Source organism: Mastigoproctus giganteus, chromosome 11 (assembly GCF_048544385.1).
Source record: "Mastigoproctus giganteus isolate SK-2022 chromosome 11, ASM4854438v1, whole genome shotgun sequence".
Taxonomy (NCBI): domain Eukaryota; kingdom Metazoa; phylum Arthropoda; class Arachnida; order Uropygi; family Thelyphonidae; genus Mastigoproctus; species Mastigoproctus giganteus.
This window is the reverse complement of record NC_143585.1, coordinates 92,648,735-92,670,734: the sequence shown is the minus strand read 5'-3', so window position 1 is coordinate 92,670,734 and position 22,000 is coordinate 92,648,735. Positions and strand designations below refer to the sequence as shown.

The window sequence follows — 22,000 nt, the reverse complement described above, 5'->3', positions numbered from 1 at the left end:
GTTGTTTTCTGTATTTATAAATGATAGTGATGATGGTATATCAGGCTTAATGTCAAAGTTTGCAGACAATACGAAGGTTGGCAGGGTTGTTAATGACACTAATGACAGTACACTGCTGCAACAGGATCTAGAAAAGTTGAGCAGATGGGCTGAGAGGTGGCAAATAAAGTTTAACATTGACAAATGTAAAGTGTTGCATATGGGAACCAGTAATCCCAGAGTAACGTATCAACTCTGTGGTACCACGCTTACAGTGGTGGAGAATGAAAAGGACCTGGGGGTAATTGTGCAGGCAGATATGAAGTTTTCTGAGCAGTGCAGACGGTCTGCAAGAGTAGCTTATGGTGTCTTGTCAATGATATACAGGAATTTTTCTAGTAGGGATAAGGAGGTGATTATCCCCTTGTATAAGGCAATGGTTTTGGTTTTGGGTTTTTTTTTTTTTGTTTTTTTAGGAGCATTAGCAACTAAGGCCATATTGCTCCGGGGATATGCAGTGGGCATTCCCTGATCTTTCCACATCCTTCTTATTTGGTGGTCATGGGCTCAAACCCAGGTCTAATCAAGAAGCATGTGCTACACACTGCTGCTCCTGTCCACCTTAGGCTACGGAGGTGCCTAAGGCAATGGTCAGGCCACACCTTGAGTACTGTATACAGGTCTGGAGGCCTCATTTTAAGAAGGATGTAGAGCTGTTGGAACGAGTACAGAGAAGGGCAACATGATTAGTGAATAGAACAAAGGGTTCTTATGAAGAAGGCTTAAGTTTTACAAATTACAGTGTCTGGAGACTAGGCACCTGCGAGGTGATCTGATTGAGGTGTATAAAGCCTTGAATTGTTTGAGCATGCTCAATGCTGATGGGATTCTTCCTCTTGCTCAGAATAATCGTCTGAGAGGGCAAATTGAAATTGAGGAAAGACGGTTGTAGGATAGTTGTGCTGAAGTTTGCCTTTAGCCAATGGGTGGTTGATTGCTGGAACAAACTTCCATCTGTTGTTGTAGAAGTTGATAGCTTAAATAGATTCAAGGCAGAACTTGACAAACATCTGGAGTGAGGGGATGGGCGAAATAAGGGTGTTTTTTTTTTGTTTTTTTTTTTGGTTTTTTTTGGCTGTTGCTACATAAGCTTGATTTCTTGCATTATGTGTCCTTGCTATAATGCTAAATGCAGAACAAAAAAGAACTAATGGTAATTGTATAGTCCAAAATGAATGTCTGTTTGCTGGATGAAAAATTTCAGCTTCTGGCACACAAAAAAAAAAAAATTTTCCTTGGGTGTGGTACCACACAACGTTTCTCTAGATCTTTTTTCAATAGCAAGCTTGCTTTTATGGGTTCCCAAAAATACCTAAGTCCATCATTCCTTCACATTCAAATTGCAGTGCGAGGTTCTCCCACCTACAGAGGAAAGCACATTCCTCGCCTCCCCAATTTTCTCACTCTGGTGGGGCACGGGCATGCCTCACTACCTGCAGGGGCCATCTACTCTGTCGGCCCCTTATTTCCCATTTATTCCCCCCAGTCTTCATCCCCCCCAAACTTTTGTCTTGCACAGAGTTTAGCCCTACATGTCAAAATCAGAAGAGAACATCAAAATTCTTGCTCGAACCTATTTGGTTTTTAAAACTCACTTTCACCACACAGCCCCACGTCGCATACTATTAATACTAACTTGTTAAGTACAGTAAACCCCTGCTATTCGCGGTGGTTACGTTCCTGAGAAATGCTGCGAATACCGAAAACGCGAATACTGAGTTATGGCTCCCATAGTAATAAAGGGGTTCTGTTCCAAAGTATGAAATATATAAGAAAAACTAGTCTAAAATTTTGTCTATGTATGTATTATATGTACCTTCATAATATGACTATGCACATAGTGAAATGCAAGCATATGGCATCCAAATGAAAATAAGAAACAATTTAATATTAAATGTAATATTTATTAGAAATTTCGAACAAATCTTTCAAACCAGCGCCTTTGTAGGAAAAAAAAAAAAAAAAACTTATCCCGCCAGTGCTATCACCAGTTTCGCTAAAGTGTTGATAAAGGAGTTTTGCCTTTTCACGAATGATGAGTGAACTTAACGGAATTTTATTTTTTGAGTTCGGTCTTCTATCCACAGATTTCAAGCCTTTCCCATTTTTTCTAATTTAACATCACGAGTTACAGAGCAAATTTTTGAAGCAACTAGCGCGTTTTCACGGACACTACGGCGGATTTTTTGATTGATCGTAGCGTTGACTCATTGATTTTATAATGTTTTGCCACTGAGGAGACACTTTCACCTTTAGAAATTTTGTCTATTAACTCAATTTTATTCGCTAATGTCATCACCTTCTTTGATATTTTCACATTTCTCTTGTTATTCGTAGCCATATTTTTGTACGGGTTAGAAAGAACTTGTCCACAATAAAGTCACTTTCGTCCGTTAACACACTCGAAAAAGTCTGTTTTACACTGCAAAAGGTAGATTTATCACTTTTATAAGCATATCAATTTATAAATTGATAAATTTATTCAATTTATAAGCATATAAATTAAAAGAAAACGACAAAAACTTCCATTGCAAGCGCATAACACATACTGAACAAGGATTAGCGAAAAACATCCACACTGGCGATTTTGTCACCCCTCTCCCCCCACCCACTGAACGCTGTTTTAACCGGGAAAGATAATTTTAGCCACGCCCATGTTTTTTTATGGCGGATAATATTCACGGCGCTTTAAAATTCACATTTTTTAGGTTTCATTTTATATTAAATCAGCAATCGCGAATACAGATACCGCGAATAGCGAGGGTTTACTGTATCACTAATTTCAACCTCGATCTTTTTTTTTTTTTTTTGGTCTTAGCCACTGAAATCCCAGGAAAGTAAGTGGCAAGACCCGCCAGAGTACAAATATTGGTAACACCCGGCCGGCCTCCCTGTGCCGGGTATTGGTAACATCGGGTCTCACTAGGGGCCCGGTGGCTAACAGGCCAGGCGAAAAATGGGCACAACAAACTACATAGTACACATTCCACACACTTTTAAATCCATGGTTTGTCTGATACAGAGAACATACGAGGAAATGGGAGAAATCCCAGGTGCCGTCAGACCCCGAACATACCTAATACCTAACGTATCCTAAGGTGGAATCACACTATTATCACCTCACACAAGCTAACATTTTAGGAAAGCACATTTCTGGATGTCTCCACCGTAAAACAAAAACAATTTGCGGTTTCCAGTTTATTGGGCATTCTGCCTGACATAGCCGAGGTCAGGAGCACATGCTCTTTGAGTGGACCAGGGTTCAAGCCTGTGACTGCTAAATACAATTAGCATTGTATTGATTAATTCATTGTAAACTCCACTGACATGGTGGTCATGCTTGATTATAAACAGGAACATTTTTTTTTTCTCCTGCTGGTGGAATCTGTTATAAATGGGTAGCAAACTTGATCTTATTGCCTTTGCAATAATACCGATAGCTGGAATTCTGTGGGATTTTACGTTATGGGAAAATGTGTTTCCCCTTCCATGAAATCTTCATTCATAAAAAAAAAAAAAAAAAAAATTTTCAGAATTTTCAATTCATTTCTATTTTTTAAGTTCATGTTGTGTTCGTCGTTATTGATTGTTTGTATTTTTTTACTGTTTTAAGTTTTACAATCTAAAAAAAAAAAAAAATTTAGCAAACAGAAATATCAGTTAGTTTTAGTAAGCATATACAGGCACTCCCCAACTGAGTTAAGTGTTGCATTCCGCGGAACTCTACGCAAGTTGAATTTTACATAGGTCGGAATTTCCCTAAATGATTACGCAGCTCTCCCAACTATGCACGTTGAATTTGATTGAAGCAAAAAAGAAATGTTAGCATTAGCATTAGTAGAGGCATCTGATGCAAGAAAGCAAGCTTATGCAGCATCAGCCAAAAAAAAAAATAAATAAAATAAATAACCACTTCCACTTCACCCCTGTGTTCGTTCGAAATACCTGTCCAGCTGAGCCTTAAACTTATTTAGGCTATAAACTTCCAGGCTATAAACTTATTTAGGCTATAAACGACAAGGGATGGAAGTCTGTTCCACCAACAAACCACCCGCTGGCTAAAGGCAAATTTCCTCACGTCTATCCTACATCTGTCTTTCCTCAATTTGAATTTATGCCCTCTCAGGTGATTATTCTGAGCAAGATGAAGAATACCATCAGATCTGAGCATGCTCAAACCATTCAAGGCTTTATACACCTCTATCAGATCACCTGATCACTGGTGCCTAGTCTCCAGACACTGTAATTGCAAAACTTCAGCCTTTCTTCATAAGAGCACCCCTTTGTTCCATTCACTAATCTTGTTGCCCTTCTCTGTACTCATTCCAGCAGCTCTACATCCTTCTTGAAATGAGGCCTCCAGGCCTGTATACAGTACTCTAGGTGTGGCCAGACCATTGTCTTATACAAGGGAATAATCATCTCCTTATCCCTGCTAGAAAAATTCCTATATATCATTGACAATACACCATGAGCTACTCTTGCTTCCCGTCTGCACTGCTCAGAAAACTTCATATCTGCCTGCACAACCACCCCCAGGTCCCATTCATTCTCTACCACTGTCAGTGTAGTACCACAGAGTTGATACGTTGCTCTGGGGTTGCTGTTTCCCATATGTAGTACTTTGACAAATGTAATGTTAAACTTCATTTGCCGCCTCTCAGCCCATCTGCTCAACCTTTCCAGATCCTGTTGCAGTAGCATAGTGTCAGCAGTGTCCTTGACAACCCTGCCAACCTTCGTATCATCTGCAAACTTGGACATTAAGCTTGATATACCATCATCAATATCATTTATAAATACAGAAAACAATAATGGACCCAATACTGAACCCTGAGGGATTCCACTAATAACATTAGTCCACGACGAGCAGTGTCCATTGATTAACACTCTCTGTCTTCTCCCCCTCAACCACCCCTTTATCCATAGCAGCAATTTGCCTCCAATGCCACACTGCTCCAATTTGTGCAGCAGTCTTCCATGTGCAACAGTATCAAAAGCCTTTCTAAGATCCAAGTATATAATATCAGAGTTATTTCCTGCATCCAGTTCTTTTGTGACTGCATCATAGTATCCAATCAAGTTGGTCAGGCAAGACTTCCACTTAACAAACCCATGCTGTGTCCGAGTTATAACTGAAGTCTTGTCTAGATGATCCTGCAGTGCTTCTTTAACCAGTGCCTCCATTAATTTTCCAGGAACAGAAGTTAAACTAACAGGTCTATAATTACTTATGTCGCCCTTTGATCCACCTTTGTGAATTGGGGTCACATTTGCACATCTCTAGTCTATGGATACCTCCCTTGAGTCCAAGGAAGCTCTCATAATTATGGCTAAGGGTTTGTTTACTTCCTTTGCTGTCTCCTTTAATATAACTGGATAGATCCCATCCACCCCAGGTGCCTTTCTTGTGTTTATCTTCAACAATTTCTCCTCCACTTTACTCTCAGTTATTAAAAGATTATCAAGCTTACTGCCAGAGTTGAATACACCTTTGGCATTTCCCTCGCTGAATAACTCCTCATGTGTGAATGACGATGCAAAATATTCATTTAGTTTGTTAGCTACCTCAGCAGGATCATCAACAGTTGACCCATCATTATCAAGTGGACCAATCTGATTCATCCCCTTCCTTCTAGAGTTTACATAAGTAAAGAACTCTTTGCTGTTTTTCTTTGCATCCCTTGCCAAAGATTTCTCGTAATCTGCCTTCGCCTGCCTAACCTCCTTTGTAACTTGGTTACAGATCAACTTGTACCTATCATAGGCTTCTGTGTCACTTGTTAATTTGTATGTATCCCATGCATTTTTCTTCTCTGCCATATGTCTCATTAGTTCATCTGCTATATCCACTTAGGCCTAAACCTTGAACAATATTTCTTAGTTGGTATGTAAAGCCTAGTAGCTTCCAAGATAAGTTCTTTGAATGCTTCCCATTTTGAATTTGCTGTTGGTAACATCATCAGTTGGTCCCACTGTATAGAATATAAATACCGTCTCAGCCCATCGTAGTCGCCTTTACGAAAGCAATAACCCTTCCCTTTACCCCTAATGGTAGTTACCTCTTTGAGTAAATCCCACATCAGCACACTGTGATCACTGCCACCTAGTGGTTCATTTACCTGCAGATTCTTAATGCACTACTGATAATCAAATCAAGAGTATTACTCCCTCTAATTGCCTCCCGAACATGCTGATGTAGAAAACAATCATCCAATAAATCCCCAAAAGCCTTGCTAGTGTGTGAGTGACCAGCCCCCAAATTCCAGTCAATATCTGGGAAATTAAAATCCCCCATTATAAGACTCTCTGATTTACTGGCCCACTCTATTTCCCTGTACAGTTTCTTATTATACTCATCACAGTCATTAGGCCTATAGCACACTCCTACTCTCAAATTTTGATCTCCCAATGCTTATGTCACACCAAACTGACTCGACACTGCACTGTCCAGCGTTGTCGACTGGCTTCACTTCCTTGGATTTTATGTATTTTTTTACTAATAGCATAGCCCCCCCCTTCCCTTCCTATCCTGTCTATCCTTTCTGTAGACATTGCTTATATCTGCATTCCTTATATCTGTGTGACACCACGTCTCTGAAATCCCCACAATATCTGCCTTTGATGTTTTGAGCAATACCTCAAATTCATCAAATTTATTTACTAAACTCCTAGCATTGGTGTACACGCAAGTATACATGCACCTGTTCGTTTTCTTAGCTACCCTAACACAACCCATGTGTTTACTTGTACCCCAATGATTCCCAGCAGTTTCTGAAATATCCTGCATATTATTTTCCAGGCTGTGGCTCATTCCAATAGAAGCAGTGCAAGAATCACTTTTACCTCTGCCAGTGGCTACTGTTAATCTATTAGTCCTTGTATCCACCCAATCTAGCAGTTTTCCGACCCACCTAACACTGCCTTGATAGCATCAGCAAACATTCTTGCACCCTTTCTATTTAAGTGTATCTCATCCCTGTAGAAACAGTCTCTCCTGTTAACAAGTACAGACCAGGCTGAAAAAAATTCTACCCCTTGAGCCTTGCACAATCTTTCCAGGGCCGAATTGATCGACAGGGCTCTCATCATATACTCCCTCCTATCGTGTCTGGGCAGAACTGCAGATACTTTCAAATTCAACCCTAATTCACGGCTTTTTTTTAACAGTGACCTATACTTGTTAAGTAATTCCGCCGGTGTCCTACTCTTAATATCATTAGTGCCAAAGTGTACAACTATATCACCTTTTGTGCCCTTAAAAGATGATATCCACTCTACAACGTCATCAACCTTTGCCCCTGGCAGACATACCCTGGTCCTGTTCCACCTATCCTTTTTACAAAGCATGTTTCCCGTTTCCCTGACAATAAAGTCACCAACAACTACTTGTTCCTTTGGGACCAGCGCATTCTACCTTGGGGGCTGCCGCTGTGTTGCATGATGACCAAGTGCAAGCTCTGGCATTGGTGTGGGCAGCTGAGAGCTTGATGGGCCCTCACTTTTAATCCTTCGAGGGCATCCACCCTGTCCTTCAAGCTCTCATATAGGCCATAACAACGCTGAGTTGTCCTTACACTCCTTGCATCGCGCACACACAAAGACATCCCCCCATGGCAGTATCACGTCCCGTTCCCAACTGCTCTACAAATATCAAGCAAGTAGTGCATTTTAATAGGCTGTGATTCAGAGGGCAACTGCCCCCCCTCAGTTCTCTCCTGAGCCACAGCACTCCCATTAGCTTGAGCCTTTTGCTTTGCTGCTCTGCTCTGCTCTGAGTCATGATTTCGATTTAATTTTAATAAAATTTCAATTTCAGTACAAAATTAAAACCCTAAATTTACATCTCAACACAGTTATAACGTTATATTTATGTTTCAGTATCGAGTGTTATCTACGAAATCCCTTTATATACAAAGGGTACTAGGAAAGTTTTGCAATATGACGCAACAATGAATCACAGGAAGCTGCTTGTTGCTGCATGTTGAGACATGTTCATACGTGCATAGTAGCCGCCGCGCCAAGTCGATGGGCTCAGTTATTCATTAGTAGTGAGAGTGTAAAGTGCTTGCGATGGCATCGTGGTCACAAAATGAGATAAGGACAGTTTTGCGGTATAATTTCGTGCGTGGTTTAACCATAGACCAGTGCTTAGAAGAAATGACCCTTGCACTAGATGATGATTGTCCACATCGTACAACGATATTCAGGTGGTATAGAGAATTCCAAAGGGGAAATTTCACTCTGGAGGATTCTGAGCCTTCCCGGCCACGAACGTCAGTTACGGAGGAAAACGTTACTGCTGTGAGGAAAATGCTTGACGAAAACAGGCGAGTGACCTACCAACAGATAGAGGATACTTTGGGCCTAAATGCACCAGCAATTCGTTCGATTCTGCAAGATCATTTGCACGTGAAGAAACTTTGTTCTCTCTGGGTGCCGCATCAACTGACTGAAGAGCAGATGACATGACGTGTGACTTGGTGCCGGGAGATGTTAAAAAAGTTTGATAAGGGACAATCTCGGTATGTGAACAACATCGTGACAGGTGACAAGACTTGGCTGTACTATTACGATCTGCCGACCAAGGCTCAAAACAAAGTTTGGGTCTTTGATGATGACGACACACCCGTAATTGTCAGAAAATCCCGATCTGTAAAGAAGAAAATGATAGCTGTATTTTTCAAATCGAGTGGAATTGTGGAACGTGTCGTTTTGGACACGCAGAAGACAGTCACAGCTAAGTGGTATACTGAACAATGCCTGCCTAAAGTCATTGGATCTATGAAGAACCTGCGGCCAAAGTCAAGAATGGACACCTGGTACCTCCATCACGAAAATGCTCCAGCTCACCGCGCCAAAGCCTGCACCGAATATTTGACCACGACAGGACTGAAACTTCTCGAGCACCCTCCCTACAGTCCAGACCTTGCTCCCTGCGACTTTGCACTGTTCCCGCATGTGAAAATGAAGCTAAAAGGGAGGCGGTTTTCCAGTGATGAGGACCTTCTACGGGCTTGGGACAACGAGTGTGCTTTACTCCCTAGTGAAACTTGGCAGAACTGGTTTAAAGATTGGTTTCGGAGGATGGAGAGGTGTATTGAATGTAGAGGAAATTACTTTGAAAAAATTAAATAAACAAAGCTGTATTGCAAAACTTTCCTAGTACCCTTTGTAACTTCCGTATCAAGTTAAGTATTAATTATTTATTTTTTACTAATTATTTATGTTACGTAACCCAAGTCGTTATATGTATAGTTAAAAGTACAATTTAATTGACAATGAAGTTCAACAAGATTAATTATCTGATTAATTGACAATATTATGTATTATACTATACTATATTAAGCTTATGCTATCTAGTTCGAGATATTTTGTATTGCGTAATGGCGGCAATTTACGAACGGTAGAAACGTGGATTTGATACCCTTTCCGATACTAAGTAATACCTACAAAATCTCTATCTAAGTTACTTTAAACTAAGTATTGTAAATAGGAATATAAAGCTACCCTAGTAAATAAGTTAATATGCCAATTTAAGCTAATAAAACAGAAAATAAATCAGAAAAAACTTCTCTGTTCCAGAAGCGGCAAAAATCTACATCCGCACAGGCTACCCTCGTTCTCAAACCATGTTTGATGCACATGTAAATAGAATTATTTATGAAATATTTTTATCTCACACACAGGAAAAATTACAAAAGTGTACTGCAATTGGGCATCTATGATCGTATAGGTGTGCAGGGACAGAAGCATTGTATGGAGCATATTCAGCATTTCATTTAAAACTGATGAATTATGCTGTAAACACAACAAATGTTATATGTACTTCTTTTTTTTTAAGGCACTTGGCTTATGGAGTTACGTTGGCTATAAATTTTTGCCATCCCAGTTGGGTCCTCCATTTATTTCCTATGGGATGCAAAATACATTTGCACCGGCTGGCAAAAATTTCCATAAGTGTATATAGCTTAATTAATAAAAATAAATTTACGTGTCATTTTGAAATCTCTTGCTATTTCCTACCAAGCTTCTTACCATATATGCTGATCTCGTTTTAATATTAATATTTTCTCCTATTACAAAGAGAACATCGAGTAACGGGCAATGTAGCAACCAAGATTATGGAAATATGGGATGATTTAGAAATGGTCATAGTAAAGTTGGAGATAGACCTACAAGTGAGTAGGGTTGAAAAGAAAGATACTCAAGAACAAAATAAAAAGGAATATGCTACGGTGGTAAAAGAAAAGTGTGCTGCAAAACCCAGGGTAGCAATTATTACTACCAAGAACAGTAAACATAAATGTAGTGAAGATATTAAAAAAGATCTAATTAGAAATGTGAGACCTGAACTACAGAATGTTAAAGTCCAAAATCTAAGAACTGTTCTGGATAATAAGATCGTCCTTGAAGTAGAGTCAGAAAAAGATATAGATATGCTCGCTGATTGTCCAAAGTTTAAAGAACTAAAATTGTGTGTAGAAAAGGTACCGAAGCGAAATCCTAAAGTTTTGATTTATGATGTGGAACTAGATGTGAATAAAGATGAATTGAAAGAACAATTATGGATTAAGAACTTAAAAGATTATGGAGTAAACCAAGAAGTATTCCAAGAAAGTTTCAACGTGATATCTGTGAACAAAGGAAAGAGCAAGAATTTGAATAACTGGATAGTGCAGATAGCAGGTCCTGTCCATAAACAGTTGATCAGAAAAGGAAAAGTGTTCGTCAATTGGTCTGCCTGTCGGGTCCGTGACATTGTCACGGTAACCCAGTGTTACAGATGCATGACTTTTGGCCATATTGCAAAGTCCTGTAAAATGAAAGCGTTCTGCGGACATTGTTCCACCGAAGGACATTCCTATAAAGATTGTGTGAACAAGGAAAAGCCACCTTGCTGTATAAATTGCAAACATAGAAAACAGACCGCAGAACATAATGCTGTAGACCATACTTGTCCCGAGTATGAAAAGGCAATGGCCTTAAATCAAAGAAGAACAGATTATGATTAGAGATAGTGCTGTGCTTGGAGAGAGACTCAGTGTGAGACTACAATTTTATCATGATTAAAAATTTTTAACCGCCGTACGAGTAGAGGTCTTCCTCCACGAGGAAGGGGCAGTAACTGTGGTCACACGGGATATTTGCTTATCTCTGTGTGACCACAGGCTAAAGACCGATATAATGAACTATTTAATCAACAGAAATGTTTAGAATAATTTTGGCCTAATAACTATTGCAGTGATGATAAATCACACAAATAAAATTGTAATAAAACAAAAGATTAAGACTTTTGCGTAGATAGGCAAATTTCCTGGGTGGCGCACTGAAGGTTCTGTTGCTTAAATGGAATAAGTGTATATAGCTTAATTAATAAAAATAAATTTACGTGTCATTTTGAAATCTCTTGCTATTTCCTACCAAGCTTCTTACCATATATGCTGATCTCGTTTTAATATTAATATTTTATAGCACCTCGTACAATCTCACTTTTTCTATTAGCATTTCCTCTGCTCATGCTATCTTGCCTCACGAAATTTCTGTTTGAACAGAAAAATATGAGATCCTGAAAACGTTATCTTGTGAATACAGCCAATGACAATGGTGTATCTCTGACCAATAAACTTAATTGGGAAATACAGCTTCCATACATTTGACGTTTGGCATGTGAGCTTCCGTGAGGTGATAACAGTGTTTTTCTGCCCTTATTCTCTCAGTCAGCACCATGATAATGGTCAAAATGAAATTTTCTATAAAGAACTTCACAGGTCTTCAAATAGGCCTCTGGGGTTGGGTATACTCATACTATAATTTTTAGTGTTTTCCACCAACCATGGAATAAAACGAAAGACGAAAAACCCAAATTTTTAAAATATTTAATATTTACAATAAATGATTTACAAACAAAATATTACTGATAGTAATTTTAAAATAAAATAAAACAACTGTGATATACAGGATAATAATAAAATGCCGAATTTAAAATGCAATAAAATATACTGGGTTAAAAGCGCTAAAATACTAACTGAAGCTTTCAAAGGCTTCTGCCTTCTTTCTCAACAGTGTAATTTCTGTTCTGCGGTGCATCATTAAATACCAGCAGGTTCACGGTGCATCTCACGTGAACGTGTACTGTTCCCGTCAGAACCGGAAGTGGCTCGGGAGCGTTTCAGGCAAAAACGTTCATCCCCTCCAAGGATTACCGCCTCAAAGAGGGGATGAATGCGTGTGCCCCTATCTCTATTTATATTTTTCTCAGTAGAACTAATTCGCAAGCTCTTGAGCCACTTGCGGTCCCAAAATCAATATAAAGGAATAGAGTTATGTCTTTCGAGTACTACCATGGTGTTTAATAACACCATGTACAAGCAGGTTAACGGTGCAGCTATGGGCTCCCCCATCAGTGCCATCATAGCTAATTTAGCGATGGAGGAGCTCGAGTCCAGACTATTTAACACTACAGTTCTCCCTATGCGTCCGTGGAAAAGGTATGTTGATGATACGTTTTCAGTTATTCGGGAAGGGAGTGAGGATGATACGTTGAATTTTCTTAATAGCTTCTCCCCGTTCATACAATTCACCTCTGAGGTAGAGGAAGGAGGGGTTTTGCCGTTCCTGGATGTGCTGATTTGTAGAGAAGGCCAGCATTTGAAAACAAAAGTATTTAGAAAATCTATGTGCAGGGGCCAATATTCACACTACAACTCAGCGCAGACTAATTATCACAGGAACAGTGTAGTAAGAGCATTAGTGGATAGGGCAAAATCCCATTGTAGTACCTCAGAGGATAGAAACATGAAGTATGAACGTGTTACGGCGGATCTTTTGAAGTGTGGCTACCCCCGGAGGATCATAGAGAAATACATTAGTGGAGGGCAGAGTAGAAGTGAGTCCTTCACGCCAATAGCCACCGCATACATTCCCTACTATCCGGGTTTATCCGAGCGTTTAGCTCGCGTATTAAGGAATTACCAGACACGTTGTGTGCAGCTCCCAGGCAGGAAGCTGCACACAATCGTGTCACAGGTGAAGGACCCTGTCTTAAATGAAAATATAAGTGGGGTCGTATACAGTATTAAATGCCCGGAATGTGGGGAGTGTTATGTGGGAGAAACAAAACGGCGTCTCAAAGATCGTCTGGGGGAGCATACAAATGCGATAAGAAATGCAGACTATGGCAAATCCGCCGTAGCTGAACATTTCTGGGAGAAGCAACATCAAATCTCCCCAGATGAAGCGGTCATCACTGATCGGGCGCATAGATTTTGGGACCGCAAGTGGCTCGAGAGCTTGCGAAGTAGTTCTACTGAGAAAAATATAAATAGAGATAGGGGCACACGCATTCATCCCCTCTTTGAGGCGGTAATCCTTGGAGGGGATGAACGTTTTTGCCTGAAACGCTCCCGAGCCACTTCCGGTTCTGACGGGAACAGTACACGTTCACGTGAGATGCACCGTGAACCTGCTGGTATTTAATGATGCACCGCAGAACAGAAATTACACTGTTGAGAAAGAAGGCAGAAGCCTTTGAAAGCTTCAGTTAGTATTTTAGCGCTTTTAACCCAGTATATTTTATTGCATTTTAAATTCGGCATTTTATTATTATCCTGTATATCACAGTTGTTTTATTTTATTTTAAAATTACTATCAGTAATATTTTGTTTGTAAATCATTTATTGTAAATATTAAATATTTTAAAAATTTGGGTTTTTCGTCTTTCGTTTTATTCCATGGTTGGTGGAAAACACTAAAAATTATAGTATAACTTCACAGGGTTAAGGCGGAAACACTATTATCATCTCATGCGAGCTCACATTTTATTAAAGAACATTTCTAAAGATCACTACCAAAATACAATAAAACAATTTACAGTTTTCGGTTTATTGAGCTTTTTTGTTAGTGCAATTCATTATAAATGGGTAGTAAACTCTATCTTATTGCATTTGCAATAATACCGATAGCTGGAATTCCGTGGGTTTTTACATTATTATGGTGAAGTGTGTGTTCCCTTCACTGAAATCTTCAGTCATATAAAAAAAATAATAATAAAATTGCAGAATCTTCTCTTCATTCCTATTTTTTTAAGCTTCATAAACTTGTCACTCCGTATCTCACTTGTGCAATTTGTTCATGCCTTGTTTGTCATTATTGATTTTTTTTTTTTTTTTTTACTGTTTTAAATTTTACAATCCTAAAAACAAAAATTCGATTGGGTCATACTTAAACACCCAAACAGCCATCTCCAGTGACAGTACAGTCAAGGCAATTAGGATTTTCTTGACAAATATGGATGAAGCCTTTGAATGATGACACTTTTCATTGCTTCTGCTCATCCATGAGGCTGTGTATCAGAAATTTTGCACAGACCTTCCTTTCCCTAAATCTTCGTGCAAAAGTTATTCATATAAGCGTCTCCTTATTCATATCCAACTCATCAGCCATCATTCTCAGGGTGAAACAATGTTCTCTTGCCAGAATTTCCCAAACTTTTGCAACTCTGTCCTCATTTTGAGAAGTTTATGAATGCCCACTTCTTACAGATGCCCACATATTTAAACCACTTATACCATTCAAACACACTGGTAAAACTTGAAATTTCATCATCATAAACAGTTTTTAGCATTTTATATGTTTCTGTCGAATGTTTTCTCAGTTTTTAGCATTTTATATGTTTCTGTTAAAGGTTTTCTCAGTTTTTAGCATTTTATGTTTCTGTTGAAGGTTTTCTGAGTTTAAATCAAAATTTGATATTCATTTGTTACTTCATTGCAAAATCGTGATACGAAACATTAACACTACTAATGAAACTAGTGTTACTTGTAACATGTCAGCCTACTGGACAATCTCTGTACCCATCATCTGTTGAAGGAAGTAAACTACAACATATCGCTTCCATTTATTTTTAAACTCATTGAACTTGACTGCAACAGCAGCAGTCGGGGAACTTTATTGCCACACCTCGTACAATCTGTTCAAGTTTGAACCACTCAGTTTCAAAAATGAAACTAAATATTTTATAAGGTGGTACAAGTTTTTCTTAATGGATTTCATATTTGAAGACTTAAAGCCAATGTAATTTTGTTTGTGAACTTAATGATGAGGAAAGTTTGTATCATCTTACAATAATAGTTATAAATCTACAGTGAAAATTTACCAATATTCTGAAAAAAAAAAATAGATAAATAATATTAATCAAACATAATTAAAATTATACCTCATTTTGCCAAGGTATTGAGATGCTTCCCATATTAAACTTGCTATAGAAAGTGTCATCACTGGCATCTAAATTCACACCTTTTACGGTAGAAAACTGCTCAATATCCAACACATCTTTTGCATAAACTGCATGTGGCTATAAAATGAAAATCAGTGAGCATAACAAATTAATTTGTATTCAGAAATGAATTATTGTAAAAAGATTTGAACATCATAATTTCATACTTGTGATCTAAATACACAGTGAAGGGCCACTTTATTAGGTATGCCCATTCTTTTTTCATGAAATGGGGCACCCTTTCAGTAACAGCATCAAATGTTTGAAAAAGAGGTGAGTAGATAAGTATATAAGCAGATAATACTAAGTTTGTGCAAGAATGGGCAAGAGGAAAGATTTCTAAGTGACTTTGAACATGCATGGTAGATAGCACCAGTTGTACCATTATGGCTATCTCAGAAACTGCAACTCTGATGAGGTTTTCACACATAACTGTCTTGGATGAATCAAGATTGGTCCAATAACCAAATAATATCTAGCCAATGGCAATCCTATGATCGAAAACGACTCATTGATGCAAGAAATCAGCAGAGGCTGACAAGACTTGTGCAGGATAACGAAAAGGGTATGATCAATCAAATGACAACCCAGTACAACAGTGGTAACCAAAGAAGCATTTCAAATTGCTCAACTCACCGTTCCTTGTGAAGGATTGGATATTGCAGCCGATTACCTGTGTGCACTCCTATCAACAAAAAAACAAGAAGCTATGGTTATAGAGGCTCCAAGAACACTGGCAGTGAACAATGGAGGATAGGAAAAACATTGCCTCTTCTGAAGAACCTCTGTCCCAGTTTTTCACACTGACAGGAAGACCAAAATAAGGCATAAACATGGCCCCATTCGGCCAAGTTTCAACAGACTAGCAGTGTAATGGCTGCAGAGTAGTTTTGTGGTGCACACTGGGCCCTATGGAGGAGCAATATTTGGATACCACAGGTTATCCAAAAATTGACTCCGACCTGGCATATCCCTTCATAACTGCAGTGTATGGATGGGTTCTTCCAGCAGGATAATGAGCCATATCACAAAACCAAAACCGTACGGTACTGGTTTCAGGAACATGAGAGCAGATTCATCCCACTGTAGTGGCCAAAGTTACCAGATCTTAATCCAGTTAAACACTTGTGGGATGAGGCAAAACAATACCTTCAGAGCAGCAGATATCCACAACCATCCAATTTGTAACAATTATGGGAAGCAATTTGGCCAACATGGATCAGAATCCTCATGGCATACTTTCAACACTTCACTAAGTCCATGATAGGGCAAATCAGGCCATACTGAGGACTAAAGAGGATCCCACTTGCTATTAGATAAGTGTATTTAATAAAGTGGCCCACTCAGGGTATCAATATATGTGTGTGGGTGTCTGTGCAAGTGGTTATCCCAGAAAGGTGTTAAGGGTGCTATAGCCTCCCATGATAAAATTAATGTGGATTTGTTTTAATGCTACATAATGATTAAAGCTCAACTATTCCCCAAATTGCTTTAGCTTCCCCCTTCAGAAAATCTTGGGATCACCACTGTGTGTGTGTGTGTGTTAAAACCAAAATATATATAAGGGGTATGTGAAAAGTATATGACCTGCCATATATTTCGTTATTTTAAAATAAAATAAACATGATAACATTAATTACAATGATAATTTATATGCATGTAATAGTATTTTTTATGTTTAAATGAAAGTTACATTTAGCAAAACCAATAATTCACAAAAGAAGGGAGCCATGCAGTAATGAAATACTTCCACCCCCCCCCCCCCCCCCCACCACCACCAAGAGAACTTTATAGGAAGCAAATCCACATGTCTACAAAAATAAGTACATGATGATTCCATTGGGAACTCGGTTGCTGAATTCAAAAGGGGTCACCAAAGATGAATCATGGTTTGGATAACCCATGACTATGCCAACCAAAGAAACTGATGCTATTCATGACCTGATTTTGAAAGGTTGTCAGACTGGGTTATAATACATAGCAAAGATATTAAAAATATCTGTGAATGAGTTCAACATATTATTCACAAAGAATTAAGCCCAAGAAAATGTTTCAGCTAAATTTCACCAAAAGATCTGAATGCAGGCAAAAGGTGGAGTGTGCAAAGACAATTCTTCCAAAATTTTCTGAGGATTAAAACAAGTTTATCACCCTTGGCCAATTTGTGACACTACTCCAATTTGAACAACAGTCATTCAAGTGCAACAGTATCAAATGCTTTCCTGAAATCCAAGTATATCACATCAAAATTATTTTTTTGCATCCGGTTCCTTTGTGACCCCCATCGTAGTATCTAATCAAACTGGTCAGACAAGATTCCCCTTAACAAACCCATACTATGTCTGAACTATAACTGCAATCTTGTCTAGATGATCCGGTATTGCTTCTTTAACAGACTCCATTATTTTTCCCGGAACAGAAGTTAAACTAACAGGTCTGTAATTACTTGTAACCCTTTGATCCCCCCTTTGTGAATTGGGGATACATTTACATATCTCTAGTCCATGGGGACCTCCACTGAATCCAAGGATGCTCTCATAAATATGGCTAAGGTTTTGATAAACTTCTGGCCTCCACTTCCCTACAGAATCCCATATGTGTGAATGTAGATACAAAATACTCATGGACCAATCTAATTCATTCCTTTCATTCTAGAGTTTAGTACATAAGTCTTAGCTGTTTTTCTTTAAGTCCTTTGCCAAAGATTTCTCATGTTCTCATAATCTGCCTCTTCTTGCCTAATCTCCTTTGTGACTTGATTACAAACTAGCTTATATCTACCTGATAATTTATATGCTTTCCATAAATTTTTTTTTTTTTTTTTTCCCTCTGCCATGAGTCTTATTAGTTCATTTGACATCCATTTAGCCTAACCTTGAACAGTATTTCTTAGTTGGTATAAAATTCCTAATAGTGTCCAAGATTAATTCCTTGAATGCTTCTCATTTGGAATTTGCTGTTGGTAAAATCATCAGTTGGTCCCATTGTATAGAGAGGCGCCTCTGTAGCCAGGTGGGAAGGAGTGGTGCGTAACACACGCTTCTTGATTAGACCGGAGTTCGAGCCCGTCACCACCAAATACGAAGGATGCGGAAAGGTCAGGGAATGACCACCGCATATCCCGGAGCAATATGGCCTTAGTTGCTAATGCTCCTAAAAATCAAATAACAACAACCATTGTATAGAATTTAAAAACCGTCTGAGACCACTATAGTCATCCTTATGAAAGCAAAAACTCTTCCCTTTACCCCTGATGGTAGTTCCATCTTTGAGTAAATCCCACATCAGTACACTTTGATCACAGACACCTAGTGGTTCCCTTATCTGCAGATTCTTCACTGCATGAATAATCACTGCTGATAACCAGATCAATAGTATTGGTTCCTGTTGTTGCCTCTCTAATATGCTGCTGTAGAAAACAGTCATCCAATAAATCTACAAGTCTTGCTAGTGTGTCTGACCATTCCACAAGTTCCAGTCAATATCTGGAAAGTTAAAATCCCCCATTTTATGACATTTTGATTTACTGGCCCACTTTATTTCTCTGTGCAGTTGTTCATTGTACTTATTAGAGTCATTGGGCCTCTAACATACTCCTACTCTGATTTTTGCTTTCCCAGTGCTTATGTCACATCAAACTGACTCAACATTGCACTGGCCACTCATGTCAACTGGATGCATTGCCTTAGATTTTATGTTTCTTAACTAACAGCATAACCCCTCCTCCCTTCCTACCCTGTCTGTCCTTTCTGCAAGATGAAACCTTCGTTACTAAGACTTTCCTGATAATGACAAACTCCACTGGACACGACCACAATCCTGATCAAATCATGCTGGCCAGGGGGGCCTTCCTCCTGGCAGGATCATATGCTGACCTCCAGTTGGAGGTAGAAATACAACCTGCTGACCCTGGCTGTGCCTGGGTCGAGGTGCCATCTCCCACTGTCTCTAAAATACGTTATTTCATTCTTCTTGCTTATGTTTTCCGGGAAAGCCCTCTACTTACTACTCCAGGTTCCTATCTGTGTTCTCACCCCATCCAAACCCAGTACTTGTTCAGCTATCTCCTCACTCTGTTCTGCTTCTTTTTTTGGCCCTCCCCATAGCTTCTGCTCCAGAGGGAGGCTAGTTTGAGTATAGGGTAGCACCTGGCATGCCTCCGCATGGCAAGGACAGGAGGCAGAGAGCATCAGACCAGGTGTTGGATGCCCCCTGCCTGCTAAGATGCCAGACACTGGTCACACAACACCCCAACATGAACACTGCACCAAAGTGACACTTACCACGCTACATTCATATGACTGGCTAGGCTTTGCCAAACTTACAGATGCTACAGCAGTCAATGGGTTGAACCCTGCATCTATCAAAAAGAACTTTACACACTTTTTTTGTACTCTCTGCAACCCATAGCCAGGAGTTTCACTCCCCTGTTGGCCATGCATCTCTGTGACCAGAATGTTAGTTTTCCCTGTATCTAGAATGCTTGACATCTTCCATCTTAACATGGGATGTTGGTGTCCATATGGTGACCTCATGGGTTTTACCCATGACCTTTACTCCCCTTCTCCTTGGTGGGGGGAGAATATGCCCTCCCCACACTACCCCATTTCTGTCTGAAACTAACAGTTTTCCAACCCACCTAACACTGCCTCAATAGCATCAGCAAATTTTCTTGCATACTTTTTATTTAAGTGTATCCTATCCCTGTAGAAACAGCCTCTCCTGTTCACAAGCACAGACCACACTGAGAAAAATTCTACCCCATGAGCCCTGCACAATCTCTCCAGGGCCGAACTGATTGACAAGGCTCTCACCATATCCTTCTCCTATCGTGTCTGGGCAGAATTGCAGACACCTTCAAATTTAACTGTAACTTGCAACTTTTTCATCCTATTCACCTGGTATGGCCCCTTTGGATTACTAGCTGTTTCTTGAACGTAAAAACATTTGAAAGGACAACACTTTGGGCTAAATAAAGATATCAGTCATTGATATAAGCATAGTTAGAGGATCAAGACAATAAATTTTAGATAACAGATCTATAAAAGATGAAAATGTTGCATCAAGTGTGTGCCCCCTACAATGACTGCTGAATAAAAGTTGCTTCATGCTTTATAAGGCAGGCCACATTTCAAATACCCCTCATACACAGAGAACAAATATTACCATGATAATTAGAGAAAATCTGTGGTATGTAAGAAAGCGTCACAGCACATTTGTCCTATCTAAGCTTAATGCACAAAATTATGAATAATGAAGAACGTGATAAGTAAACTAAAAATATATTCAATCAGCGATTGCAAAATACATGACAATCCCTCGTTTTATTTACAAGTATTTTTGATTTACATTCACATAACTAGTTCTTCTTCATCCATAATCTTACACATATATACAGTAAATCCCTGCTTAACACAATAGATGTATTCCTGAAAAGTACAGCATCAAGTTAGATTGAATTAGGTGAACATAAATAATAATTATAAAGGTAAGGGTATGTCAAACCAAAATTTTATAATGATATATTTTTAAAAATGCTATGTTTCAGAATTACGCACTGACAAACCTAAATGCTTAAATAATATTAAAAGTATTTTATTAGAAAGGGAACATGGTAGAAAAATGCCTAACAAAACTGGCATTTTAAAACTGGCATTTGCCTTAGGTATAACAGCATTAGTAAGGATAGCAGAATGCATATCAGAGAGAGAGATAAATTCTCAAATCGTTATATGAATCTATTATAACAGAATAAATTAAAAAAAAAAAAAAAATTAAATAAAGCATGCAAATACTTACAAATAAAGATGACAATAAGTACTTTTTTGTTGATATTCATGAAATTATTCCATAACCAAACTACAATATTCTTCAGACGTAACTGCAGTGACTGGCAGTCAGCTATAGAACAAATATTTTTATAAATTTTAAATCATCGGCAAAAAACTGCCAACGAACTCCAGACTTGGTAAATTGAGTGCTTGTGTCATTAATAAAATTATAAATATTAAAATATAAATAAAAAGTATAGTAATTTATAATATAAATTAGAGTAAATGATAAATATAACTGTAATCACTAAATAACTGCTCCTATGAAATGTTTCACGGGTCGTGCAAAAACCATATGATACTAATGCATTCTGCATTAAAGTGAAAATGTTCCCTAACAGAAGAATCATACAATAACAAAAACACCTAGCACGTGAAATTGCATTAAAAGGGAATTACTGTATATATAAATTACTATTATTATTATATTACATAGATACATACATACATACAAAGTTACAGAATACTAGTCTTCTGTAAGTTTGTATGGTATTTTTATTTACAGACAAGGTTTTTTATTTATTTTTTTATTTTTTGAAGAACTAATAGCACCCTTTATTAAAGAATGTAAACTTACCTGGTTTATACAGAATAAGTTCCACGAATCTCATTATGCTTGCTTACCTTAATTTACATCTTTTCAAGTATGAGTTTCATATGTTACTATAATGAAATATTCCAAGCTTAATGGAACATTTTTTTGTGTTGACACTTCAGAATCACATATAAGGATCCTTAGTTTCAGCAATACAGAGTATGTATGACGTCAGTATGTGTGCAAGTTTGATGCAAGGGTTGCTTCACAGGCATGAATTTAGCATAACTGCAGTTAAAAAGAGCTGGATGCTTGCAG

The 22,000-nt window shown here is 38.5% G+C and overlaps 1 protein-coding gene across 5 annotated transcripts in view; it reads right to left on the bottom strand.

The window, feature by feature from the left end:
* LOC150078261 (G protein-coupled receptor kinase 2-like) overlaps positions 1 to 22,000 on the bottom strand; it is a 527,814-nt gene that overhangs the window by 51,840 nt on the left and 453,974 nt on the right. For 4 of the 5 annotated variants that reach the window (XM_090385326.1, XM_090385325.1, XM_090385327.1 and 1 more), the window contains one exon: positions 15,257 to 15,394. The exons of the other annotated variant lie outside the window; for it this stretch is intronic. In XM_090385326.1, coding sequence (XP_090241452.1) covers positions 15,257 to 15,394 — 138 coding nt within the window. The remainder of the gene's footprint in view (positions 1 to 15,256; positions 15,395 to 22,000) is intronic. 5 annotated transcript variants of the gene reach the window in all.